We start from the raw sequence: 21,918 nt of genomic DNA on the forward strand, positions 1-21,918 counted from the left end.
ACATGTTGTTATTGTTAATTTTGAACACTTACGGGTTGCTATTTTCCAGTATTTTCATTTCTCTGGCACAAAGAGTTTTTCTGTTGTTATTATTGTTATATGTAAACACTTTCAGTTTACTTTTGTTGTGTTTCTTTTTTGTCATTTATGATTATGTGCCAGAGTCAGCAAGGGTATGCTTGAATTGTGTCTCACTTGTACAGGTGTTGATCAACTTCTAACTACAATGTATATGAAAAGTTGTCAGAAGAGATTTGGCCTATGCTTTTGTGGGGAAAGTTTGAAGAGACAGGTGATGTCTCAGCTGATAGAAAACAAAATAATCTCCATTATTGGCTTGTATGTAAAGGGAGAGTGTCCTACACTATTCCTGCTTCCCAGTGGACATTAGAACCATCCAAGCATAGCTTTTGAGTATGGTGCATGCAGTATTTGACCATACCTTCCATCTACAAGTGAGCAGTGGAGATTGTTTACAGAATTAATTTTCCTGGGTTTTACTCCAGCAAATGGAAAACTCCAGTCAGTTTTAGACCTCTGCTTTCTCAACAAGTACATTACGGAGGTTCAAAATAGAAATGACATCCAAGTAAATCCATCTTTCCATGCAAAGAGACAAATTTGCAGTCGGTCTAGATCTACTGACATATTTTCATGCCCCTTTTCACCCAGCTTCCTGCCAGTTCCTTTGGTTTGCCTACTAAGGAATAAGACACCAATTTTGTGCACTCCCATTCAGTCTTGACATCAATCGAGAGTCGTTCACACAAAATATAAACTGTATCATCACTCTGTTCTGGTCTGCATCAACAGTCACTGCAGGTTATATGTACAACCACCTCCAAATGTACATGGTAAGTTTAATTTGGTGAAGCGCAGGAATGATGTTCTGGTCCATTTAAGTCATGTAGGCTTTTGAACCAATTCCAGCATTTCAGTCTTGTCCATCTCCATCAAAGATTCTTGGTGGGGAGATGCAGCAGCAGATTTGTCTCTTCTTGGCATCCCTTTATGAGCTGACTTTAGCAGTGAGTTATGATAAGCAGATTTGGCTCTTCATGGCATCCCTTTTCGAGTTGACTTTAACATTGAGTTATGATCAGAACCATGGAAGTTTTCTTATATCTGTAATGTAACAAAAATTGGTTGAAAATAGGAATCATTCTTGAAAAACCCCAACCAGACGTTACAGTATGTATGGATGGTTTGGGAGCCCAAATGTTGCCATGTTTCACCATGGTAAGAGGCAAGTGGGGTCTGCAATAGTTGCATTGATCTTCTAGAAATAAAGGCTATAGTCCACACTTTTCCCTTTTTGATGGATGAACTCTTTGGGAAATGTAGTTCTTATCATGTCAGACAATTCAGATTGCTGACCTGCCTCAAACAAAATGAAATCACCTGGCTAATGCATTGGTGCCTCCAGCTAAAGATAACCAGTATCCAGATCAGACACATTCCCATTAGGCTTAATGTCCAGGCCAGCTCACTGTCAAGATGATGGTGGTTCATTCATCTGGTGGTTTTTTATTGAATTCATATACTTTGGGGGATCCAACGATAGACCTTTTGCTTGGGCAGTATTTGTTCAAGAAGACATTTTCATGTATCATTTATAACAATATAATCTATATGGAGATTTAGTAGAAAGCTGGAAGCTTCTTGAAAACTGTCTCTCCTATAAGAGAAAAAGTTTTAACAAACAGTAGTTGTCATATATGGATATAAACGTATACTTCATTTCTATGTATGTAATTGTTTCGAAGATCATTTAATGGTAAAAAGATGGAATACATTTTTGTGGTTATGACCTGTGTGTCAACATAAAAAAAAATTAAAATAATTTATGAAGGTTTTGCACTTCCATAAATATTTAAAAATTAATTTCATAAGAATACATAGGACTTCTGGATAATAAAGACTTAAGTATAAGACGGGTCAGTAATGTAGAGAGAAGATAATGTCTCAGAGTTGTATAATTTTGACATTTTAACAGAAAGTGTTCAGCTGTTTCTACTTGTCTGCATGTGCAGTCCCTATTTGTTAGAAACATACTTTAGGAATAAATTCTTATTTACGTTGCTGCATTTGTGTCTCAGTCATGTATTCTGAACTTGAGCCACCTGATCACCACCAAAATAATATGTTGAAATTATTATGTTTGTCCCAATCCAGTTAAGTTTTAAAGTTTTGAATGGATGGGTTACTATTTCAGTCAGCAGTGTGTTCCACAATTGAATTGTGGGAGGTGGAAATTGTTTTTCGATACAGGTTTGCTCGGCGCAAATGAGGTTGAATAGTATTTGATGATTGATATGTGTAAGTAACAGTGTTAACAACAAGAGGATGGATTAATTCTTGTGAGTAATTTGGAACAAAAACCTCGTATGTTTTAAATAAATTAATTCATTTCTGCTTATTGCATTGAGTGTTCAGGCTATCCCACCTGGTTGCCTTATATAATAACACTGGTCAACAGTGAAATCATTACTGACTTGAAAAGGCCCTAATCTGTAGTATTTTGGTGTGCCGAACACGAATATAACCGTGAAAAATTTGTATTGGCTCTCGTTTTGAAGATATTCATATACCTCATTTTCTATGTTTCACTGTGTAAATTTCTCCAGTAGGACTGCAGCAACATCCGGAATAATGATGTAACATTGCATAATACCATCATGCTCACATCATCCACAGTTGATTGCATCATTTTCTGATGCAATGCAATACTAATGCCATGCGGCTGCTGAAGTAAGTTGACGTCAGCAGTGTACTATACATGTGTAGGCCTATTATACTAATGCCAGGCGGCTGCTGAAGCTGACGTAAGCAGTGTACTATATAAAGCCCAATCAGATAGGTTCAGCATTTAAAATATTTTAGACGTTGTGCGAGACAGTTCAAGCTACTGTTACATAAAACTTATTATTTTATCCATTTACGTACAATAAAGAACAGTAATGCCTCGAAAGTGTGTTAATACCGCGGACAATTTTTGCTATATTTGTGGGGAAGTGACATTTGCCAACCAGAAGAAAAGTATCAATTCTCAAGTGAAGAAGGCATATCATCTTTACTTCGGATGCAAGGTTGGTGACCAAGACAAGCCTTGGGCTCCGCATATATGCTGTGCTACATGTACAACACAGCTTTCACAGTGGTTGAATTGCAAAAGGTCATCAATGCCGTTTGCAGTCCCAATGGTGTGGAGAGAGCCAAGCAACCACCTAAATGACTGTTACTTCTGCTTGGTTCCTCCTCTTTCCGGCGGAATAACGAAGCGAAAGAAGTCGAGAATAGTCTACCCAAACATTCCGTCTGCATTGAGACCAGTTCCACATGGTGAGGGACTTCCTATTCCAGAACCTCCAGCAGAATATTCTCTTGATTCATCTGACGAAGACAAAGGTGAGTCGACCTGTTCTTCTCCTGGTCCATCAGCATGCAGTGATCCAGATTTTCACTGTGGTGCATCATCAACCCCACACAGAATAACACAGGAAGAACTAAATGACCTGATTCGTGATTTGGACTTATCAAAGAACAAGGCAGAATTGCTAGGATCAAGACTCCAACAATGGAATCTTCTAGAAGAAGATGTCACAATTACTGCATATCGAAAGCGCCACCAGCAATTGGAGCCTTTCTTCAGAAAGGAAAGTAATCTGATATTCTGTTCCGATATTGAGGGCCTCATGAATGCTTTAAAAATCACTCATGACCCACAAGAATGGAGACTATTTGTGGACTCTTCGAAACTGAGTCTCAAGGCTGTGCTTTTGCACAATGGAAACATTCTTCCATCTATTCCAGTAGCGTATGCTGTCCACATGAAAGAGACATACGATAACTTAAGGCAGCTACTGAATTCCATTGAGTATAACAAGTACAGCTGGCACCTCTGTGGTGATTTGAAGGTAGTTGCCCTTTTAATGGGACTGCAGCAAGGATATACAAAATACATGTGTTTCTTATGCGAGTGGGATAGCCGAGCAAGGGAAATGCACTACATGAGGAAGGAATGGACTCACAGGCAGAATGTAGCCATTGGAGAGAAGAATATCCAACACCCAGCTCTGGTTGAGGCTCAGAAAATCTTGCTACCACCCCTTCACATCAAACTAGGTTTGATGAAGAACTTCGTGAAAGCCATTGACCGGACTTTGCCAGCATTCCGATACCTGCATGAAAAATTCCCTCGACTCAGCGAAGCAAAGATTAAAGAGGGAGTTTTTGTGGGTCCTCAGATTCGAGAGCTTTTCAAAGATGACCGGTTCAACAACTTGCTGGAAGGTGACGCGAAACAAGCATGGAATGCTTTTCGCCTAGTTTCTACAAACTTCCTCGGAAATGTTAGGGCAGAAAACTATAAGGAACTAGTAGAAGACATGTTGATGAAGTATAAGAAACTTGGCTGCAATATGTCTCTAAAGATTCACTTCCTTCATTCCCATTTGGATTTCTTTCCTAGCAACTGTGGTATTGTTAGTGATGAACACGGCGAACGTTTTCATCAAGATATCGCAACAATGGAACAAAGATACCAGGGAAAATGGTCCACTACAATGCTGGCTGACTACTGCTGGACACTCCTCAGAGATGCTCCCGAACAGCTGTACAAGAGACAGGCGAAGAAATCTAAGATGTAGTCAATGACTTGATTTTTTATAGGTAGGCTATTACAGTTGACCTTTTACTATTGGAATGCATTTCGTTATGTAAACATTAATTTCTTGCAGATTACAAAAAAACTAGAGCCAATTTTGCAATTTGACTGTCATATTCGTGTTCAGCACATAAAAATTGATAAGAATTGACTAATTTTATTTCAGTAACATGACTTTTGTAAAAATTTGTTGTCCAGTGTAATTTTGACTCTGTGGTCATAAACTGAGTAACAGAAAGAAGCAAACCCAAAAAGTTTTGTAAAATTTAACAAATGCTTTAAATATTAATTATAAATGAAAATATGAGAGGAACTTAGAGCATTATGAAGTGAATCCAAAATAATCTTGAAAAAGTTCATTAAAGTCCAAAAGTTTGAAAAGTTCTATGTAAATTTCAGAACCAGCATTGTATTGGGCTGCCAAGAATTGTGACGTCAAAATGGCATTGTCCAGAACTCCTTTGAATAATTCTCAATAGTTCAGAATAATATTATAGTCCGATGAGCACTTTGTATTTCCACTGAAAAGTCCAAATGAATGTTTTTACTCAAATAATATCTAAGTACAACATAAAACACATCTGCAGACTTGATGTTACATCAGAAACACCAGAAATAAGAACTAATCCAAATAGGAATCAAATCTGATTGCTCAGTTCTCTCCTAATGTACACTTTCAAGAGTCTATTACAACTATATGTTGCAATATACCCAAAATGACAGATCTTACAACTGAGTCTAATATTTCAAAATACCTGTTCATGTAACCTAACTTGTCCAATAGGAATTAAGTTAAGTCTTCTAAGATACCACCTGACTGATATGTCCAGTAGGAAAAAGGCTCTATCTCTTAAAAATATTTACTAATAATTTTATTATTAGTAACTGTCAACACACATGTATGCATCTAATGTATAGATCCTATGCAATTTTATGTTCTCTAATATACTAAAAGAGACTCTATGTATATATGACTCCTTTGCGAGAAATACCTTTAGCATGAGCAGAATCTATACCATGTTTTTAAAGATTTCCAAAAGGCCTTTCATAGGGTATGGAATGCGGCCTTATGGGCAACTATGAGAAAGTACACCATCAGCTCAAACCTGGTGCAGGTCGTTGAGCACCTCTGTAACAAAGCCACCAGTGCTGTCCTCATTAACTGCAGCAGAGGAGATTGGTTTCGAACAACAGTTGGAGTCAGACAGGGATGTTTACTGTCACCTACACTCTTCAAAATTTTCCTGGAAGGATCATGGATGATGCCTTGTGTGACCACAAGGGCACTGTCAGCATCAGAGGAAGAACAATCACCAATCTTCGCTTTGCAGATAATATTGATGGTTTAGCAGGAGATGAAAAAGAACTGGCCGACTTGGTTGAGTGCATCAACACAACCTCCACAGCATACGGTATGGAGATTAGCACCCCCCCAAAAAGAAATGGATGACAAATAACACCAATGGCATCAGTGCAGAAATAAAGGTCAGTGGACAGAAAAAGCTGGAAAGAGTCAAGTAATTGGGATCAGTTGTCATAGATGAGGGCTCCAAACCAGAACTACTTTGCAGGATTGCCCAGACAGCAGCATCAATAACAAGGCTGAGACCAATATGGAAATATATCAACATTTCTTTTGGTTCCAAATAAGGCTGATGTGCTCAGTTGTCATATCCATCTTTCTGTATGCTTGTGAAACATGGATGCTCACATCAGATCTACGAAGAAGGATTCAAACTTTGAAATGAGATGCTACCTCAAGATCTTGGGCATCTCATACATTGACCATGTAAACAACGAAGAAGTCCACATCAGGATCCAACGAGCCATTGGATCCTATGAAGTCCTCATGACCACTGTAAAAAAAGCATAAACTGAAGTGGTACAGTCATGTCTCAAGATCATCTGGACTGGCAAAAACAATCTTGCAAGGCACAGTGAATAGGCATGGGATTTGGAGATTCCCGAAGGGCAGTAGAGAACAGGGAAAGATGAAGAGAATTGGTTGTAAAGTCAACTGTAGTCCCCAACGACCTCTTGAGTTAAGGGTTTGATGATGATGATGATGATGCACATATGAAATACAACTATAGATAATCAAAAAATTTACAGCAGTTAATCCAAATTACAGAAGTTAGACAAAAGCATGTACCAGGAGTTAAAAAACAATATAGATATATATAAAACAATAATGTCTGAGTCAAAATCTTGGCAGCACCTATTCTCATAGCCTCCCAAAAAAAAAAGTCTTTGGTGATTCTGTTTCTTGCATAGTACAATTATCCCAGATACAGTCAATACAGGCAAACATAAGAGATATAAAAGATGTATACATTCTTTCCAAGGACAAGCAATCCAATCTATATTTAAAAAATTTCAAAATATTAACTTTCTCCCGCACCTTTTCAGACAAATGCTTGCCATGCAGCATCAAAGACAATATAATATCTCAGTTAGAATACTTCTTTAATATATTTACTGGACATCTGCAGTCTAGGATGGTTATTTGAATCTTGCTTTCATGCAGGATATAGAAATGGTTTCCTTCCTTCCATACTTCTGTTTTTGATTGAAATTTTAGCTTGACAGTTTAACTTCAGAACTGGTCAAGGTATCTGTTTGAAGCTGTGATATGTATTAGGCTAGTGGTCCACCTTTTGGTGGTCACGGTACTTCAGTTTCAATAGTGCTGATCTTCTTGTCCATTTGTCTGTCCATCCATTATTCACATTTTTGTTATGGGGATGAACACCAAAAATACTTTTGATATCTCAGTGATTACACCACATATTAGAATACTGGTATTGACGTGTCCTTTTGGTGTTCAGTGTTCTGATATTTGATGTATTTTTTTCCATTAGTCTGTTCATCTATCCATCTTTCGCACTATATCTATTCACACTTCCATTTTTGAGTAATACTCGATAATCTTTCAGTATATTACTTTGACACTTGGCATATATATCAGTGGGTGCAGCTGGTTGTGGTTAAGGGCGCTTTTTGTCAGAGAGGCCTTTGTTACAAGTGGCAAGGCGGGGCCCCGAGTGGCCAAGTGGTCTAAAGCGTTCTTCGTTACGGATCACTGCCATCTCACCTCTGTCTGTGGCGGTTCGAGTCTAAGATTCAGCCAATGTGGGTATGTGAGAAAGCTTGCCAGTAGCTTCTCGAGGGTCGGTGGTTCTTTCTGGGGATTTCCTGGGTACTTCCTCCACCATTAATACTGGCCGCCATGTATAACCTATTGTGTGCTCAAAAATGGCGTTAAACCCTATAACAACAACAACAACAGCAAGTGGCAAGGCTGTATAGCTATATTGCTATAATTTCAAAATAAATATTTTAAAGAGATGGTAGATAAGTTTTAGCATATATGATTTTAATGACTTTTAGAAATATGAAAATTGTAATTTTCATGGAACAGTAAGAGGGAAAGGATGAAAAGCCCATTTTCTTGGCAGCAAATAGCAAACTGTAGATAAAGCAGGCATATGCGATTTGAGTGAGGATAAATACCTGCTTGGAAGCTTTTGCTGTGCTATAATTAAATTATAGATTTGCACATGTAAATGATATGGATGGATTGACAGACAGATGGATGGAACATTACAGAACAATACACAAGTGCAGTCATTTTCTATAAGAAAGCATTTATAAAGCAAATAAACTCATTCAGTGATGAAATGGATAGTCTGCCTTTGAAAAGTACAAATTATCTGAGCTAGATGTTGAACTAGAATCAACGTGGAATAACTCCGTTATACGCTGACATTGTATACTATCCAAAAAAGAAGGCAAACAGTGTGGACAAATTTTATTTTAAAATAAACAAGCAAGATAAAAAAGCAAACTGTGTGAAATTTCGTCACTTGCCTACCAAGATGAGGTTGTATAATCTTTAAGATTGAGCTGTAAAAATTAACCAAACTGCATTGCCCAGTTGTAATGTTACAGGGCAGACATGAAAATTAACCAAACTGCATTGCCCAGTTGTAATGTTACAGGGCAGACATAAAAATTAACCAACTGCATTGCCCAGTTGTAATGTTACAGGGCAGACATAAAAATTAACTGCATTGCCTAGTTGTAAAGTTACAGGGCAGACATGAAAATTAACCAAACAGCATTGCCCAGTTGTAAAATACAGGGCAAACATAAAATTAACCAGACTGCATTGCCCAATTGTAAAGTGCAGGGCAGACATAAAAATTAACCAATTGCATTGCCCAATTGTAAAGTTACAGGGCACACATAAAAATTAACCAAACTGCATTGCCTATTTGTAAAGTTAAAGGGCAGATATCAAACTTAACCAAACTGCATCGTCCAGTTGTGAAGATCATTGGCGGAAAAGTGCAGAATAGGTATTGAATAGTGTATCTGAGATTGGAGATAAAACCGTGACTGAGATACATGAGATGCGATCAAACTGGGAAGCATAAATGTACCATAGTTCATGCTTGTACTTCAAGCAGCTTTTATGATATAAAGCAAAGACTAAAGAAACTGTGAAATAATGAGTTGCAATCATGACACTCAGGATAAGATGTCAAACAAACAGTGCTTCATTCATTTACTTTAAACTTGAAAGCAGAAGGTCAAATTTGATTTAGGCCTATACTATTGACCTGTGTCCTTGACTTTAAAGATAGGAACTCACTTTGCTATCCAACACACGTTATAGTGATGATAACTTGCTTATACCTTGTTTTATTCAATAATTTCAATTGGCTCTTAAATTACAGAGTGAAAAGGAAAGCATAATCGAAAAATTCAACATATGACACCATGACATTGGCCTGGTTCAGCTACTATAGTTTGCCTTTGGGCAAGACACTTGACTCCCATTGCCCTTGTAGTAAGTTACATCCGTAGGTTGCTTTGTCATAAAACACTAAACCAAACCGTCAGTCGATACATCCTTCTGTTTCCTATCAGACATTTAAGCTGGGTGGAAACTCTAGATCACTCTGTCTTGTTTATATTGCTGCTGCATTTTTCTGTCAGCAGAAGGTATTGTTTCTATGTAAAAGTGAACTAAAACCTTTCGTAGTACTTATTTCATAAGTCTTTTCAACAGTTCAAGTCTGCCTATACAAGGATGAAAATGGTTAAGAATAGTCACTTTCATTTCTCTTTACAGGTGGCTTCAGAAACAGGGGATCTCATTAACTTTGGTCACATGAGTTGGGGCAGTAGTCGGATGAAAACAATTGAATTGAGAAACATCGGTCGAGCTTCAGTACCTCTCAGATTGGCTATAAGCTCAGTAAGTATAGGGCCATTATAAGTTATATTAACTATAAGCTCAATAAGTATAGTACCTTTCTAGTAAGATTGACCATAAGCTCAGTAACTATAGGGCCTTTTTAGTAGGATTGACTATAAGCTCAATAAGTATAGAGTCTTTATAATAAGAATGGCTATAAGCTCAATAAGTATAGGGCCTTTATAATTTAGATTGACTATAAGCTCGCTAACTATATGGCCTTTATAGTTTAGATTGATTATAAGCTCAATAAGTATAGGGCCTTTCTAGTACAATTGACTATAAGCTCAATAAGTATAGGGCCTTTATAATTTAGATTGACTATAAGCTCGCTAACTATATGGCCTTTATAGTTTAGATTGATTATAAGCTCAATAAGTATAGGGCCTTTCTAGTACAATTGACTATAAGCTCAATAAGTATAGAGTCTTTATAATTTAGATTGACTATAAGCTCAATAAGTATAGGGCCTTTATAATTTAGATTGACTATAAGCTCTCTAAGTATAGGACCCTTTATAGTTTAGATTGATTATAAGCTCGATAAGTATAGGGCCTTTGTAATTAAGTATAGGACCTTTATAATTTTGATAGACTATAAGCTCACTAAGTTTAGGGCCTTTATAATTTAGATTGACTATAAGCTTGTTAAGTATAGGACCTTTGTAATTAAGTATAGGGTCTTTATAATTTTTTGACTGCTCCGGTGGCCTAGTGGTTAGAGCGTCCACCCCGGATGTGGGAGATGGTTCAAATGCCAGCTGAGTCATACCAAAGACTTCTAAAAAATGGTACTAGTAGCTGCCTCGCTAGGTGCTTGGCATTAAGAGATTAGTGTTAGGACTGGTTGGCTTGGTAGCAGATTAATGTGACTGAATGGGTACATCATGTGACAAGTCTGCAGCAAGATGCCCCCGTGCTTAGGCATCACTTTAAACTGTCACACTGCTGACATCGTAGCAATATGACTGTAAAATTGTTAAAGCTATGTTAAGAATCTAAATCACACACACACATTTATAATTTAGATTGACTATAAATTCGCTAAGTATAGGGCCTTTAATTTAGATTGACTTTAAGCTTCCTAAGTATATGGCCTTTATAATTTAGATTGACTATAAGCTCGCTAAGTATAGGGCCTTTATGATTTAGATTGACTATAAGCTTGCTAAGTATAGGGCCTTTATAATTTAGATTGACTATAAGCTCGTTAAGTATAGGGCCTTTATAATTAAGTATAGGGCCTTTATAATTTAGATTGACTATAAGCTCGCTAAGTATAGGGCCTTTATAATTTAGATTGACTATAAGCTCTCTAAGTATAGGACCTTTATAACTTAGATTGACTATAAGCTCTCTAAGTATAGGGCCTTTATAATTAAGTATAGGGCTTTTATAATTTAGATTGACTATAAGCTCGCTAAGTATAGGGCCTATATAATTTAGATTGACTATAAGCTCTCTAAGTTTAGGGCCCTTATAATTTAGATTGTTGTTGTTGTTGTGGGGTTTAACGCCATTTTTCAGCACGATAGGCTATACATGGCGGCCAGTATTAATGGTGGAGGAAGAACCTGGAAAACCCCGGAAAGAACCACTGACCCATGAGAAGCTACTGGCAAGCGTTCTCACATGCCCACATTGGCTGAATCTTAGACTCGAACCGCCGCAGACAGAGGTGAGATGGCAGTGATCTGTAACGAAGAGCGCTTTAGACCACTCGGCCACTCGGGGCCCCCTAATTTAGATTGATTATAAGCTCAATAAGTATAGGGCCCTTATAATTTAGATTGATTATAAGTTCAATAAGTATAGGGCCTTTATAATTTAGATTGACTATAAGCTCTCTAAGTTTAGGGCCCTTATAATTTAGATTGACTATAAGCTCGCTAAGTTTAGGGCCTTTATAATTTAGATTGACTATAAGCTCACTAAGTTTAGGGCCTTTATAATTTAGATTGACTATAAGCTCGCTAAGTTTAGGGCCTTTATAATTTAGATTGACTATAAGCTCGCTAAGTTTAGGGCCTTTATAATTTAGATTGACTATGACCTCAGTAGGCATAGGATCTTTATAATACAGAGTCATCAAGGTAAAACAGATTAGTGCCAGAAATATGCAACGTTATATTTATGTTTAAATTAATATATTGGTTATAAACATATGTGTTCCTTGAATATGATTATATACTGAAGTTCTTTTATCTCTTTATGCTAAAAATATTTATAGACTTTCAGTCTGTTGAAATTCATGGATATCAGATATTGTAATTTGTCTCTCAAATACTTCCAACAAAAATATTCCTGCTATGATGTACCAAAGCAGAAAGAACCATGGTATTAGTTGAATAATTCTTAAAGTAAAAGAAGTAAAAAAATTACAGGCTCTAATGAAAATCCCACCCCCACCCCTGCACCTGAAAAGTAAGCAAATAACAAGCCTTGAATACATCAGTTATGCAATATTCACATCAATGATGAAACATGGTAATGGGTGAACTTATAGGTCTGGTGCTTAACATTACTCCTTCTATTACCTATTCTCCGAATATTAACATGATCAGGGAATATGTTTGAAGGAGAAACCCTCCTATCCACCCTGTAAGCATCCTTGTTGGTATATCGCTCAGCATAAAAACTAGTGACACCTTGTGGTGTAAAGGGGAGGTAATGGGCAAGAGATATTGTCTTTTGTCTGTACGAGATAGACAGAAAAGACAAATTTTCGTCTTTTTAGTAGGGTTGGGTTCTAAAGGTAGCAACATACCTAACATTAATTTTATCAGGTATGTATTCTCAGATAGATATAATTTACTTACAGATTTGTTTTATCCAAATACTCAGCATAGAAAGAGCAATTGGACTTTCTTGCATTGTGCTTAAGCCGTTTGTTTTGATTTGCCAAGCATTTCTGGTGCTTTCTTGGTCTCTTCAGTTGATCATATTTCTGGTCACATGTCATCATCAAATTTCTGCCATTTTGGTGGCAGCTGCACACCTTACGGTTGTAGCCACACAATGTATTGAATGTTTATTAAAACACATTCTTAAGTATAATTTCCTGAGTTGGTTAATGTTGCCTTTTCAGCACAAGCCTAAAACCCTATTTGTTTTGCTATCATGAGTAATGAGATCAGTGCTTTGGAGCAATATACCAAGCTAGTTCCTTGTGTGTGAAGACTGTTTGGACAGTAATCACATTAATTTACTTGTGGAGTGAATGAAATGGATTAAAACCAGTCCTTTTATGCTGTGAATCATTGATCGTACCTTGCCAAATGCAGGTTGATGGTAGGTGCTCAGTTTACTATTATAGGGAATTCCAACTGATAGGTGACTGCTGCTAATTTTCACTGTTCCAGTGGATTAGTGACTGATGGGTTTTACTGATATACTGGTTGGATCAACAAACTGTTTGATAGATAGTGGATTAGCATTCATTTTGAGCCCTCCTGTTAAGTATGGCTGGGTTGAAGAATAATAGAGTGCATTGAATATTAACTTGGATTATATTTTGTTGTGACTTTAAATGCTTGGTAAAGCATAACCACAATATCCCCCAAAATTGGTACCCCATTAATAATAGAACTCAAGGTTGCTGGAGGTATGATATTTACTAATGATATAAAACTACTTTAACTTTTTATTTGACTATTTTAGGAAGAGGAATAAAACCACATACTTTCTTGAGTCAGAAGTTTATCAGATTCAGAGGGTTATTACATCTTGTAAGGACATCTGTCTCCTTTTGTTTCTAATTGTTGTGTGTGTCATATCTGTCTCTTGGTTTATATTAAAATTTAGATACATGTTAACATGCTTACTATTTTTGAAATTTTAGAGTAAGGCATGGCATTGCTTCTCATTCTCGGAGAAAGATTTGCGGACATCTGATATTTCAATAATATCATGGAGCAGTCGGCCACAGTCCCCAGCCCTCTTGAAAACTATCATCAATTTGTGTCTTCCTGGAATTGACAACCAGAAACCTAAATATCATGAGGTGTGCATCTACTGCAAACCTCCTGAAAAACACTGTGATAGAGGTAAATGTTGCATACATGTATATACATTTTAGATCACTTTTGCATGCCTTGTACTAATATAGAAACATGTAAGCTTGTGTTCATTTTTCCACATCTATACAATTACAATGATATAAAAATAATTTAGAAAAATAACATTTTAAACATTAGTTACATTTCCATGCAATAATGGTGAATAAGGGCTTGTATTACTCATAAAGCTGTTAAGAAACATGTGGACAACTTGGAACAGTTCAGAATACAAAGCATAATTAAAAAACAATTTTGGAGATAGGTAACAAATGTGAGTAGAGGCAAAGTGTAATTGAAATGTGGAGAAAATGAATAACATTTCACGTACATGTGGATGGAAACACTCAAATTGATCAAATCTTTGATTTAAGGTAATACATATATTTATGGAAATTGAAATGTAATAGAGGAAATAGCTAGCCAAAATTTTGTTTTATTCAGTTCATGATAATTAACTTGCAATATCAAGTTGTGTCACCAGCTAGTTGGACAATAAATCTTTCAGTTGTTGAATTTCCTGAATCAGTAACAAAGCCATCCATGAATAACTTCATTGGAATTATCATTTTTGACGACCCATGTTAGTAGGAATTATCATTTTTGACCACCCATGTTATTGGGAAGCATGAAGCAGGACATAGCATTCACTTTGCATCTGAAACGGTTTGCTAGGATTTTTGGTTCAGCTTATTCTTTGCAGATATTTCCTAAAACCCTTGATAGATTCTTATCATGCTTGGTATGCATCATTGCGAAACAATGACAATTCAATGATTTGCTTGATTGCCCCACTTGTAACTAGTGTTCATGGTCACATTTATAGGAAATTTGTATTAATGTTTTTGTTAAAGATCTTTCATTTGCTTATATTTGCTAAACTCCTTGATGCATTTAGTTCATATTTGGGATGAATTATTATAAAGACAATTCATTCTGCAGCATACTTGATGAAACCTTTTGACTGTCTGGTCAGGGTCACATATTTTAAGGCAGTGCTTTGATCATTGGCTTGACATGCGGTCCCAGGCCCTGACCTTGTTATACGTGGGCCAGTCCCAGGCCCTGTTCTTGTTATATGTGGGCCAGTCCCAGGCCCTGGCCTTGTTATATGTGGGCCAGTCCCAGACCCTGGCCTTGTTATATGTGGGCCAGTCCCAGGCCCTGGCCTTGTTATATGTGGGCCAGTCCCTGGCCCTGGCTTGTTATATGTGGGCTTGGCATGGAGTCCCTGGCCCTGGTCTTGTTATATATGGGCTGGACATGCATGCCCTGGTCCTAGCCTTATTGTATATGGGCTTGACATGCATGCCCTGGTCCTAGCCTTGTTATATGTGGGTCTGACATGCATGCCCGGGCCATGGCCTTGTTATATGTGGGTCTGACATGTAGTCCCAGGCCATGGCCTTGTTATATGTGGGTATGACCATATGACATGCAGTCCCTGGTCCTAGCCTTGTTATATGTGGGCATGACATGCAGTCCCTATCATTCTTTTTAAGCAAACTTTTCACTAGAATCTATTAACCAATCCATCATCAGATATAGCTGTTGTTACTAAAAGCAGAAGTCTTTAAAATGACTTCTTTTTAAAAACTGACAGAATTTGATCAAATTTGACAAAAAGCAATGTGGCCTTAAAGTTTATACAAAAATCATGTTAATATTCCTTCAGATATGTAGCCATTTGCTAAAAAAACCCATAAGTTCTTTTCAAAAGATGCTAAACGAAATTTAACAAAAAACATTGAAGCATGAGATCCTCAAAAATCTATATCAGTGCTACTATTCCATTCTTCAATATAGCCATTGTGCTCTAAAAGGCTTCTCAGGCACTAGTCAGTAGTTGAAAAAATTTCACAGAAAGTATCCTGGCTTAAGTCTTTAAAGTTTGCACAAATGATGCTGATCCGCTATCTAATATGTTCAATTGTTTTTCATTTAGTTTTGAAGTCGATGTCAGTTGGATGGGTAATCTCAGGCTCACATGGGCCTCTTGTTTAGTGAAACTCTCTTTTTTCTTTTCATCAGCAATGGCTCAGCTTCCCCCAGAGGAGTTCACAGCGAGGGTGGATGTGGAGGTAGATATTCCATCATCACGGCTTCCTGTGTTAAAATCGCTCAAATTGCAGGCGATTGTGGGTGTGACCAAACTTCACATCCCCAAGGATTTACAGGTAATTGCAGGCTGAATGAGAAAAGTTTGCATTATTGCTGGAAATTTATTAAAACTGAATCAAGTCGCAAATTTTCCAAACTCAGAGATGAAAAGGAGTACAGGGTTTTATCCAGATAAATGCAGATTCAGTTATATAGTTATGATGATCGTGACAGAGAGGACAGAAATTATTGCTCCCACAGTTATAACAATATGCTCAACTCCTTATTTTATGCATGAGGAGGACTTTATATTCAAAATGTTGAATAAGATGTTAGCATGGAGGGGGTGTCCTCTTGAGCCTCCCATAAGATTGCATAGTCAGAGTGTTTGCTGTATAGAATGGTGTGAAGGTACCGAGATTCTATGACTCTCTATTAATGGGATGCCAGTTTCTTTTTTTCTTGAGTTCATTATGACAACTACTTTGCCACTTTGGATTCTTTATCTGTCCAGATGAATAATAAATGTAAATAATCAGCATGTGAAAAAAAACAACATATTTTACCATAGATTCTTCTATCAGACACCTGAGTTGAAAATTTCTTGTTTGTCATTAAAATCAACAGACAAACTGGAGAAGTAAACCTTTACAAAAAGCATTTGTTTGGTACCTCTTTATATCCAGGTTGTGGAATTGAAGACAGTTCAAAACCAGCCTGTTAGTAAGGCCATCAAACTGAAAAATGCAGGTAATATAGATCTACAGGTGTCGCAGTCTGTCTTTGAGCATCAAGACCTGATATCTGTCATGCCAGCACTGGTCACAATTGGACCAGGTAAAGAGGAGGAGGCCATTGTGACCCTGAAACCAAAGGGGGAATCTGTCGAATGCTTTAAGACGTAAGTTTAATAATTTTTGTTGTTGTTTTTTTATACAGTTTGTATTTTCAAGGACACTCGTGTATTTTGGTCCAGTCCATATTTATGAAGCCACTTGTGTATTTTGGTCCAGTCCATACATTCAAGGCCACAGTTGTATTTTGGTCCAGTCCATATTTTCAAGGTCACCATCATATATTTTGATACAGTCCATATTTTCAAGGACATTCATATAGTTTGGTCCATTCATTATTTTTCATGATCACTGTTATGTACTTTGGTCCAGTCAATATTTTCAAATCTAACATCATGTAGTTTGCTTCAGGCCTTGTTTGAAAAAGGTCCTAACTTTATACCTACCTAAACAAGAAATTTTTGTTTGCAGAACTCTTATTAAATTTTTTTCATTAGCTGAATCGTGCGTGTAAATTTAAACTCCTTTTGTACCATTTTTTTGTAACCACATTATTTTTGGTAAAGAAAAAAGATAGTAATATTTAGGGTGGGTACAGATGGATTATTGCTGGTTTTATTTTTTAAGGGTTCATGTGGATGACCTTTACAAAGGTGTTTTTGATCACTAAACTTAGGGATCAGTTGGGAAAATTTCCATGAATTAACCAGTCAAATTGAATTTGTTTAAACTGTATTTGCAACTGTTTGACAAACTTAATAAATTATACCTATATGCAGAATTTCATTGATGCTTAAAACTTTTGGTTTTGCAAGTTTTGGAAATGTCAGCAGTGGTTATAATTTTTGCACACATTCTTAATATTTTTATCTTTTGAATACATTTTCTAATTTGCTTTAATAATAATAAAATATATGTTGGGTCATTGTCATTACAAAACCTGACATTTTTTAAGTACACAAATTGGAGATATTTAGGTAGACAATTGTTGTTAAAAGAGTTGGTGACCTTAACCTGTATCCTGCTTATTTTCCAGGCATCTGTTGTTGTACCTTGAACCAGATGGCCCTCTATATGAGATTCAGCTTCATGGGGAAGTAACTCTCAAGACTAGATCTTCTGCACCCCAACTTCTCAGTGACAAGCAGTCTTTGGTGTTTGGAGGAGTAGCACTTGGAAGTTATTTGTAAGTATAAGTGGTATTTATGAACAAGTGCTCCTCTGGAAAAGGGATCAAATGGCCAACCTTTTTGTTACAGCAACATGCAATGCCACCATCAAAATACATTAAAAGTATGTTTTGCTTGTGTAATTAAGGGAGTAAATGTGAGTGGGATAATGTACCTATTAAAAATAAAAATTAAACACTATCCACCTGAAGCAAAAATATAGTATGCATCATTTTTGCATTGCAAGTTGTTGAAATATGATTAAAATAGTAATTGTTTTAACTGAGCAAGCTAATCTACCAATTACAAAAATAAAAAAAATTTCCTAAATACTTGAAAACAGTGTCCTCTAGATTATATTTGATAACAAAGATAAATGACATATTACTGAAATATATGTATAGCATATACATTTTTGTTATTGTTATTTACACTGTTATTGTTTCTTGTCCTGATCTTAGTCCTGGTTTTTGTCTGGTCCAGCAGAAAGTTTAGGGTTAATAAAATTAGGAACCAGTTAATTCACAGTGACATGGCTGGGGGTTTAAATGATATATCTAGATCATTTTCCATGAGGCATTTGCTTGCTTTTTTACTCTTACAGACAGAAGCAACATCATTAATTATCTAGATCAGTGTCCATGAAGTACTTGTTGTTTTCTTCACGCTTACAGACAAAAGCAACTTCATCATATATGTAAATCATTGTCAATGAAGCACTTGCTGTTTTTTTTTAATTCTTACAGACAGAAGCAATGTCATTAATTATCTAGATCAGTGTCCATTAAGTACTTGTTTTTTTTCATGCTTACAGAGAAAAGCAACTTCATCATATTTGTAAATCAGTGTCAATGAAGCACTTGCTGTTTTTTTACTCTAACATACAGAAGCAACATCATTAATTATGTAGGTCAGTGTCCATGAAGCACCTGCTGTTTTTTTATTCTTACAGACAGAAGCAGCTTCATCATATTTGTAAATCAGTGTCCATGAAGCACTTGCTGTTTTTTTATTCTTACAGACAGAAGCAACGTAGATCAGTGTTCATGAAGCACCTGCTGTTTTTTATTCTTACAGACAGAAGCAACTTCATATATGTAAATCAGTGTCTATGAAGCACCTGCTGTTTTTTGATATTCTTACATATAGAAGCAACATCAGTAATTATCTAGATCAGTGTCCATAAAGCACTTGCTGTTTGTTTACTCTTACAGACAGAAGCAGCTTCATCTTTTGAATCAAGATGAACATGCTCTGACATTGAAGGTTTCCATACGATCTGACTGCCTTGATTTCCAGGTAAGTCCTTTGTACATCATGCCTCCAGGTAAGTCCTTTGTAAATCATGCTTCCAAAATGGCAGTAATTCCTAATAATTGATAAGATTCCAGGTTGGAATTGTCTAATTAAAGGGCTATTAAGCTATTGCCATTGAAAGCCAGTTGACCTAATTATCCTTTAACTTTTATATAAGTATGATTTAAAGCTTATAAAATTGGTAGTTCAAGTACAAATTAATTATGTAAATTTTGCCACTTCATTTTACTAGCCTTATCGCTATTATAGTAAGAGGTATATTCTGTCTGCAAAATCTAACAAACAGAAGTACAGTGTCATATATTTCAGTAATCCAGCAGGGAAATAGTACCTTGTCCCCAATTTGTGTGCTCTGCCCTTATTCCTGGCCTTTGATTTGCATCTTGCCCTATTTCATGTGTAAGACTGATGCCATATCTGTATTTTCTGGTACCGTGCTTCTTCTGAGTTGTCATGCCTCTTTGTTCCATATGACAAAACTTACTAGGTACCTGTCTGGTGTGCTATGTTTGTGACTTCCTTCAGTTTGGTTATCTGATTATAATACCTTTTGGGTACATCCACTACCCTGCGGTCCAGCTATCTCAGTCAAGGGATATTAGTAAAGATCTGTCTGTCTCGCCAGGATACATCTACAGTTACGGATATCTTAATGATTGATCTGTCTGTCCTAAAAAGCATATGGCTACTCACAATTACAATTACAGGGATCTTAGCGTTGGACCTGTCTGTCCTAACAAGCATGTGGCTACTTACAATTACAATTACAAAGATCTTATTGATGGATCTTTCTGTCCTAACAAGCATATGGCTACTTACAATTACAATTACAAAGATCTTAGTGATGGATCTTTCTGTCCTAACAAGCATATGGCTACTTACAATTACAATTACAAAGATCTTAGTGATGGATCTTTCTGTCCTAACAAGCATATGGCTACTTACAATTACAATTACAGAGATCTTAGTGATGATCTGTCTGTCCTAACAAGCATATGGCTACTTACAATTACAGGGATCTTAGTGATGGATCTTTCTGTCCTAACAAGCATATGGCTACTTACAATTACAATTACAGAGATCTTAGTGATGGATCTTTCTGTCCTAACAAGCATATGGCTACTTACAATTACAGGGATCTTAGTGATGGATCTTTCTGTCCTAACAAGCATATGGCTACTTACAATTACAATTACAAAGATCTTAGTGTTGGATCTTTCTGTCCTAACAAGCATATGGCTACTTACTATTACAGGGATCTTAGTGATGATCTGTCTGTCCTAACAAACATATGGCTATTTACTATTACAATTACAGGGGTCTTAGTCATGGATCTGTCTGTCCTAACAAGCATATGGCTACTTACAATTACAATTACAGAGATCTTAGTGATGGATCTTTCTGTCCTAACAAGCATATGGCTACTTACAATTACAATTACAGAGATCTTAGTGATAGATCTTTCTGTCCTAACAAGCATATGGCTACTTACAATTACAATTACAGAGATCTTAGTGATGGATCTTTCTGTCCTAACAAGCATATGGCTACTTACAATTACAGGGATCTTAGTGATGGATCATTCTGTCCTAACAAGCATATGGCTACTTACAATTACAATTACAAAGATCTTAGTGTTGGATCTTTCTGTCCTAACAAGCATATGGCTACTTACTATTACAGGGATCTTAGTGATGATCTGTCTGTCCTAACAAACATATGGCTATTTACTATTACAATTACAGGGGTCTTAGTCATGGATCTGTCTGTCCTAACAAGCATATGGCTACTTACAATTACAATTACAGAGATCTTAGTGATGGATCTTTCTGTCCTAACAAGCATATGGCTACTTACAATTACAGGGATCTTAGTGATGATCTGTCTGTCCTAAAAAGCATATGGCTACTTACAATTACATTTACAGGGATCTTAGAGATGATCTGTCTGTCCTAACAGGCATATGGCTACTTACAATTACATTTACAGGGATCTTAGTCACGGATCAGTCCATCTTGCTGAGCAAAAGCCTGCACAAACAAATATGACAGTAAAGTAATAGATCTGAATGTCTAGTCATACCCATGGCACAGCCAGTGCTAGCACCAGCTGCCAGTAACCATGCCAACCATACTCCCAGTGAAACAAGTCATCTGCACCAGTATATCAAAATCATCTGAAGCTGTCATGTCCTGTATTCGGTGCTTACCAGCCAGGTATTGACCATGATCATTGTTACCACGGTGAATGGTTTATCCTGACATGGAAGCAGACCTTGAACTTTAGACTCCATACAGTGAGTGTGAAGATAGTCCCAAGTAACAGCCCTTCTCTGATTTGACCATGAGAGGATGGAGTTTTTTAAAATCTGCCATCCAGTAGATATAACAGGCACTGCCAGCTATGGAATGCCCTCCACACTCTACTCTCATATAAAGTTAAAGCATTGGTTGACATCATTGAAAAAGTCTTCAATCTTTAGGCTGCTTCCCCAGTCAACAGAAATGAAAGGAGATTAACAATAGACTGTCTGGATGTATCTGTGACAGAGG

The 21,918-nt window shown here is 36.7% G+C and overlaps 1 protein-coding gene across 1 annotated transcript in view; it reads left to right on the plus strand.

Annotated features, from left to right (window-relative positions):
* Positions 1-21,918, plus strand: part of LOC149794917 (uncharacterized) — a 109,966-nt gene that overhangs the window by 56,277 nt on the left and 31,771 nt on the right. The window contains exons 19-24 of the mRNA XM_089963731.1: positions 9,807-9,932; positions 13,773-13,977; positions 16,018-16,163; positions 16,773-16,987; positions 17,917-18,066; positions 19,264-19,348. Of these exons, the coding sequence (XP_089819857.1) occupies positions 9,807-9,932; positions 13,773-13,977; positions 16,018-16,163; positions 16,773-16,987; positions 17,917-18,066; positions 19,264-19,348 (927 nt within the window). The remainder of the gene's footprint in view (positions 1-9,806; positions 9,933-13,772; positions 13,978-16,017; positions 16,164-16,772; positions 16,988-17,916; positions 18,067-19,263; positions 19,349-21,918) is intronic.

Source organism: Sinohyriopsis cumingii, chromosome 7 (assembly GCF_028554795.1).
Source record: "Sinohyriopsis cumingii isolate HCF-2022 chromosome 7, ASM2855479v2, whole genome shotgun sequence".
NCBI lineage: Eukaryota > Metazoa > Mollusca > Bivalvia > Unionida > Unionidae > Sinohyriopsis > Sinohyriopsis cumingii.